This window comes from Psammomys obesus, unplaced genomic scaffold (genome assembly GCF_907164565.1).
Source record: "Psammomys obesus unplaced genomic scaffold, mPsaObe1.curated_primary_1811, whole genome shotgun sequence".
In the NCBI taxonomy this organism is placed as follows: Eukaryota; Metazoa; Chordata; class Mammalia; order Rodentia; family Muridae; genus Psammomys; species Psammomys obesus.
The window spans coordinates 1-7,408 of NW_026594019.1; the positions used below are offsets into that span (position 1 = coordinate 1).

Below are 7,408 nucleotides of genomic sequence, written 5' to 3' on the forward strand. Positions count from 1 at the left end.
GCTAGACTGGCAGCAGCTGGGCTGGCAGCAGCTGGGGGCACAGCAGCTAGACTGGCAGCAGCTGGGCTGGCAGCAGCTGGGGGCACAGCAGCTCTCTGGGCAGTCGTCCACCTGCCAGACCCTCCTCTGCACCCCAGTGTGCCGCCCCTGCTGCCAATCTGGCTGCAGCAGCTGCTGCGCACCCCCATGCTGCCAGCAGTCTAGCTGCCAGCCAGCTTGCTGCACCTGCTCCCCCTGCCAGTCATCCAGCTGTGTGACTCTTTGCTGCAAGCCTGTCTGCTGCACACCCATCTGCTGTGGATCCTCCTCATGCTGCCAGCAGTCTAGCTGCCAGCCCTCATGCTGCCAGCCCTCATGCTGCCAGCCTTCCTGCTGTGTGCCTGTCTGCTGCAAGCCTGTCTGTTGCACACCCATCTGCTGTGGATCCTCCTCATGCTGCCAGCCATCCTGCTGTGCTCCTGTCTGCTGCAAGCCCTGCTCCAGCATGTCCCTGCTCTGCCGCCCCGTGTGCAGACCCGCCTGCTGCCTGCCCACCTCCTCCTGCTGTGCCTCCTCCTGCCAGCCCAGCTGCTGCCGCCCAGCCTCCTGTGTGTCCCTGCTCTGCCGCCCTGCCTGCTCCCGCCAGGCCTGCTGTGGCCTCTCCTCGGGCCAGAAGTCCAGCTGCTGATGGACCTGTTCATGGTGCTAGCTGGCTCAGGTCCCTCTCAGCTTCTCCAGTCTGACCCTAATCTGGGATAGACGATCCCCCCCAGGATGGAGCCCCCAACCTGTCCTTTGTGACTTGACCTCTCCTCCTGCTTCCTAGGAGGCCTGCTGATCCTCCAGGACTCTGTCCCCCCTGTCCCTCTGCTCTGGCTGACCCCAACATCAGCCTGTCATCAGCCCAGAGGCTTCAATAAACGCTCCTAACAACTTAGATCTCTTCTCATGGAACATGTGGCTCAAGTAAATGTCCATCTCCTTAGCCAGGATGTTTCTAGGACGAGAGGGCTCCACTCGGCAATTGATAAGGGACAGGTGGCCACCTCTCTTGGGTGAGACTTAGGGCTCCTCCCCCAAGAGTTCAACTTTCTCCGACCCCTACAGGTGGCTGGTCACCCACAGGTATGGGCAGAGTGGTCAGCAGGCCTCTACAGGCCACCCCGGCGACTGCTCTTCTTGATATGGATAGTCACACAAGGGAAGCCACACTCATGGTTCCAGGTACCATGGCCCCTGGGCCTGGGCTGCCTTGTGAGTCCTGCCTGCCTGCCTGATAATTCTCCACAGGGTATACAGAGAGAAACAGGACAGACACAGGAGCAGGCACTGCCCAGCCCCCTCCACTGAGACCCAGGGACATAGGCTACATTGGGTCTCTACTCACAAGGGACCATGATGTCAGCCCCCTCTGACGTGGAGAGGCTGCATCTGGTGCACAGGTCTGTGAACATGTCAAGACCCGGAAACTTGCGCTTTGGGTGGCTGCGGAGGAGGCCAGGGCTATCATGCTCAGCTGACCATTATCCCCAGTGAAGCAAAGACGGCGATGTCCATGCCCCCATCCCACCCTGGACAACACTGACGGGCCCTGCCTTCCCTCACTGAGCCCTTCTTGTCCCTCCAGCCTGCATTCATCGGTACACAGAGCCCCCAGCCAGGCTGTTCCTCAGGGCCTCAGCTATTCTCCCAGCCCATTGTCATCTCCAGCCACATCTGAGTCCCGCTCTCCTCCTGCCTCAGAGCAACTGTTTCCACCAGTTCCTTCAGCACCTTTTGCCCTCTCACACTGGGTACTCGCCCCCCCACATCCCTGCTCTGGGGACACCTGGAGACACACGTCCAGACAGCAAGTCAGACTGTATGGGCAGATGTGCTCAGTTTCTGCTGAGTAAGTGTTTCTGGTTCTCTCTGTGATGGACTGAGACCTGAAATACTCTCCTGAGGGGCAGCAGCTGCCCAGGGCTTCCTCACAGCTGCCTCGATGCCTGTCTCTGCCCACTGTGTTAGCTGCTTTGTTCCACGCTGTGACCAATTATCCGAAACAAAGCAACTCGAGGGAGGCAGGGTTTAACTCGGTTCAGGGTTTGAGGGTGTAGTCCAAGATGGTGGGAAAGGGCCGAGCCGTGCTCAGCTGCGGCAGCAGGGCCATGAGGCCGCCTGCTCACATCTTGGTGGAAGCAGACAGGAGAGGCTGGGTCAGTTATGAGCCTCAGGCCCCAACCCCTAGGAAGGTACTTTCTCCAGCCAGGTTTGATCTCCCAAAGGATCTACAGTCTTAAACACTGGAGCCTGCGGGGACAGTGTACATCTAAGCCATGACACTTGTGATGGCTTAGGGTTACCTCTACACAATGCCAGCACGCGCCTACGCTGGCTTTCTGTAGTGACCCCCTGAAGGTACCATGCTTACTGCTACATCTCACACAGCCGTTACAGTAGTCCTGGGGTCCAATAATGGAATGTCTCTGATCCTGTTTGCCCTCTTCAGGTTTGGTTGGCTGCTCTGGCTCATTTATGCATCCCAGAGATTTTAGAACCAGCCCATCACATTTGACAGTAAAGCCTGCTGGGATCTTAACAAAAATTTTCTTAAACCCACAGATCAGTTAGGAAGGATCAGGTATTTAATGCTGTGTCTTTGGGTCCATGAACATGGTATCCCCACCTCTCCATTCACTCATCTGGGATTTCTTCAATCTCTTTCAGAAAGGTTTTATTATCTTTAGATCTTTACACATATTTTTAGTTAATCCTTTTTAAATGTGTTAGCTGGTCGCTTGTTTATTTATCTCCAGCTCTCACATTTTTATCTTTGTATCTTTTTTTTTTTTTTTTTTTTGAGACAGGGTTTCACTATATATCCTTGGCTATTCTGGAACTGGCTGTGTAGACCAGGCTGAATTCATAGAGATCCCTCTGCCTATGTGTCCTGACATTAAGATCAAAAGCATGCACCACTGCAGCCCACCATCTCCTACGCTTGATTGCAATTATATAGAAATACAGTTCATCTCAGGAAGTGAGGTGGGGGTGGGGTGTGTCTCATCCTCTTGTGTTCTCATGCATGGCAAGATTGGTGCCCTTCTCCCATAAAGGCTGAGAATCTAATTATGAGGCCACTTGGAATCACTGTTTTCTTTATAATGTGTTTTTGTTTAAGACTTTAATCTCTTCCCCTGCTACAGGGCTGCTCTGGTTTCTTACTTTTCTCATGTTAGTTTTATAGACTCTGTCTTTCCAATGACTTGGTTATTTCCTTTGCACTGCTAAGTGTGTCCGCTTGAGGTCATTGCCTTCTTCATTGTCCCTTTGGTGTCCACAGACTCTGGGGTGGTGAGATTTTCTATTCTTAATATTGGTCATTAATCTCTTCTTCCTTTTTCTTGACCAATACAGCTAGAAAGAAATATCCATTTTGTCATCTCAAAATGCAAGACCCTTGGCCATTTCCTCTTGGAGCTGCCCACTACTCATAGCCTTCCCCAACTGGTTATTTGGGGCTTTGCTTGTACCTGATCTCTAGCTTTGAGTCAGAGCATGGACTCTGGGACTCCCTTGTTTACCAAGAAAAATCACAGAATGCCCCTCTTTGCATGTTGTGTTAGCTTCATCTCACAGAGTACAGTGTGTACTTTTATTTTTATTTTGCTCAAAATACATCCTAATTCCCTGGGTGATTTTATCTTTGGTTCACGGGGACAATTTTACACGTTCTCTTCACTTTCTACATGATGGCAGTCTTCCAGCTCTTTCGTGGGCGACTCCGTGTTCTTCTGCGGCCTAGACACATTCTGGATTCTAGTTCTAGAAATGTGCCGCGGCTCACAGGGCTGAGGAGTTGGTTTAGTGTGTCTCCATGTGTGCCTAAATGAAACTTGCCACTATTATTGAATGGGACATGGCTTAAATGTCAGTTGACAGGTGGGTGTCTGGAAACACTTCAACTTTTCTGTTCTCATCAGTTTTACTTCACATTTGGAAAACTGTTTGTTAGGGGATAGTTCAAATGCTAATGTCTATACCCAGAGATCTGGTTGTAGTCAGGAGTGGACATTGTCATTATTATTGGAGCATCTCCTGCTTTTATGTAAAAAATGTTCTCCATCATCTCTGATTGGTTAATAAAGAGCTGAACAGCCAATAGCTGGGCAGGAGACTTAAGGCAGGACTTCTTATCCTAGGGAATGGGTTCCAGGTAGAGCAGAGAGGGCGGGAAGAAGGTCGCCATAAGAGAGTCTCTGTGAGGACAAGAGCCTCTGATAGAACAGAATCAGCCAGGGCAAGAATAGTTGGCAGGTAATGAAGCATGTGGCTGGGCAGTAGGCCAGGCCAGCTTTGTCGGATTAGAATAGATGAATTCTGCCCACCTAAGGTGCTTGAAGCTTATTAATAAATGCAATAGGTCTCTGAGTCGTCAATTGGGAGCTACAGTGGGCACAGAAAGCCCCTACTTTATTCTTCCACTGTTTGGCATTTTCTCTTTACTAGTCTTTCTGGCCCAGCCTTTCTCCCTCATACTCTGGTTTTACATGTGTCAGACTGCGCAGTGCTCTGCCTGTGGCTCGGGCTCTGCCGCACCCATGACTCAGGATCTGTGAACCTGTTGAGATGTTCCTCGTGGTCCCTCTCATTGGGAAACCTCATCTGCAGGTTCTTTCCTCCCTTGTCATCTCATCATTGATCATTTTGGGTTTCTCTTGCGGCTCTTCTGTTTTTCAGCTCTTGGAGTCTATTTTGTTCTTAGTGTCCCCTCATCATGCTCCTGCTTCAGTCTGGTCCTTGAATATCATTGTTTTATCATTATTTACCATGATTTTATTCTCTGTCTGCTAATTTCACTGGCTCTGCCATTCTGGACTTCTTTCTATCCATTGCTTCCATCCCGGACGGCGCTGGCCTGTTGTGTGAATTCTTTCCCACCATGGTCTGAGCATCATATTGTTCTGTTCCATGGATTTTGATATGCTTTGTTTCCCACTGTCCCAGTGTCCTGTGGGGACACTCCTGTCAGCCAGCTCCATCTTCTCCTGGGTCCCCATTGGTGATATTCTGATGGGGTTGGCCACACAGTTTGTGCTTGAGGGCCAAGGTCAACACCATAACTAGGACAAGCAGCTCCTCAGTGTAGACCGAATGCTTCTAGCCTTGGGGGAGGTCCTCTGCTCTGGCTGTCTCCAGCCTTGTGGTGAGCCTGAGGAGCTGCTCTCGTGTGCTCACTGCCCAGCTTCATGCACAGAGCACCCCACAGTGCATCAAGACCTTGGTCTCCTGCACCCCACCATACACATCCATCCTCCTGAGCTCTGGTATCCACCCCTCCAGCTAGAGGAAGCCACCTGCCCTGGCAGTCAACCCTGGACTGTGATCTGGAGCCAAGGGCGCAGCTGATGTGGGCTGACTCAGCGCTCTTTTCCTGTGGGGCCATGGTCCTCCCGGCAGGCTCTGCAGTGGGCATGCAGCAGCCCCATCTTTCTAGCTTCTGGGATGGGAGAACACGCAAGGCCACTGGTTATAATGAGTCCTTTCCTCATGCCCGACGACAGGGTATCTTCCAGCCCCAACCATGCTTCCCTCTGAGACTCCTCAAGGTCTTTCTCTGACCCACTACAGTCTGGCCTGACCCATACTGCTCAGGCCTGGCCTGTGCAGCCTGCATCACCCCAGAAGGAAACATGATTTTAGAGGTATCAGTCCATGATGGGCTAGCCTGTGGCTTTGGGCCTGTGGTCAGAAGACTTGTCATGACAGGAGAATGAAGCGGGGGAGGCCACTAACCTCATGTTTGGAAGGAAAGAGACGGCTCCGTTGCCACCCTGCTACACTCTCTCAAAGACCTTGGGTGGCTGCACAGCTCCATCCAGGCCATCTCTTGTAGTGGAAGTTTTGGTTTCTTTAAAAACTCAGTTATGTGATGTAAACATGTTTTTGTTTTAATCCCAGGTGTGGGATATGAGGCTGCTCTAGACTGTCTATAGCAACTGGCTGTTTGCCTCATGTGGGCTCTGAGAGAGGGTGGGATCTTTGCCAGCTACAGATAGTTGATAAGGTTTGGAAGGGAGGAAGAGGAATAAGAACCCAAATAAAATAGATAAGATAAGGACACCAACAGTCTTCACAGACTCTGCCACCTGCCAGAGTGTAGGCAAAGCACAGGCCTTGGGGACGCCTACCCACACCAGGTATCAGGCGCTGTCCCGTGTGCTGCTGCTGGCTAGGAATCTAGACAGTAGCCTCCATTGAACGAAGCACTGGAGAGAGAGCCTCGCTCGGTGTGAACAGTCTCCACACTCTCAGGCCTCAGGCAGCCCACCTGATATGTCAGGGTGGGGCAGGGTCCCCCAGGTCTACACCAATTTCTTCCCGCTTGTGTGGAATTCATCAAATGTATTAGCACCCGGATTGGGGTGGTGTCTTCTCCTCAGCTTCGGAGAAGGCAGGGGTATTTCCCACGGAACAGGTTCAGGAACTGCTTTGACTCTGGTCCCTGGTGCTGTGAGCTGTACACGGAGCTTGTGGATGGCATCAGGCACAGGTGCCCCTGCTGCCAAGGCTTCAACATGGGGGCATCACTCCCCACCCTCATGCCCTGGGAGCTACGTTCATCTGATGGAGCAGAGTCAGCGCCTTCCCGGTATGCCAACACATTCTCATTCAAAACAAGATTCGAGATTTCTGAAGATTTCACACCCTTCTCAGTGTGCCTGGCCAGTGTGCTCCATCACAGTGTACTTGCTCTCACAGCCTGCATCCTCCCACACACTGAAGGTCTCAGCATTTAGACCCTAACGAAGCTCAGAGGTCAGGACATGTCTGCATACGAGGCACACGGCCCAGACCCGATTCCAGTTGCTAGCACATGCTTGTACCACTGAACAAGGGACAGGGGCAGACCACAGGCTAGCTGAGGCAGTGAGCGCTTGGCAGGCACCCGAGGAGCTGTCACCTGAGCTGCTCTGGGAAGCATGGAACACGCAAGTGCCTACTCAGGTTTGATTGACGTCATTCGGAGAAGGCCAGGTAAGGTGACAGAGGTAACTAATTAACACAGATAGGCTCCAAAAACCAGCAGATCGCTGGCTGCAACGGGGGCGGGGGAGGGGTTATGGGATACCAATGAGGACCATGGGAGTCTACACAGCTTCAGTGGGGGTCTTTATTGCTCAGAAAGGCTCAAGTGTATTCAGAGGAGGGGAGTCACAATGAGGTGAGATTGCTTGACATGGAGAAGGCAGGGGCAGAGAAAGGAGGGCACTGTCATGGTCTGCCACAGAGTGAAGAGCACGGAGTGTGGACATATTCTTCTGTGAGGTCTGGCTCCCCAGCACTCACTGGAGATGCAGGAACTGTTCTCATTAGAGGACAGGCCCATCAGCAGCTGGACTTCTGGCCCGAGGAGAGGCCACAGCAGGCCTGGCGGGAGCAGGCA

At 52.2% G+C, this 7,408-nt stretch overlaps 1 protein-coding gene across 1 annotated transcript; it reads left to right on the forward strand.

The window, feature by feature from the left end:
• Nucleotides 1–118: 118 nt before the first annotated feature.
• LOC129684597 (keratin-associated protein 10-3-like) lies at nucleotides 119–667 on the forward strand (the record flags this gene model as incomplete). The annotated part of the gene is made up of 2 exons (XM_055617807.1): nucleotides 119–291; nucleotides 370–667. Coding segments are annotated over 2 exons (471 nt in total), but the record flags the coding sequence as incomplete, so codon positions are not given.
• Nucleotides 668–7,408: the final 6,741 nt, after the last annotated feature.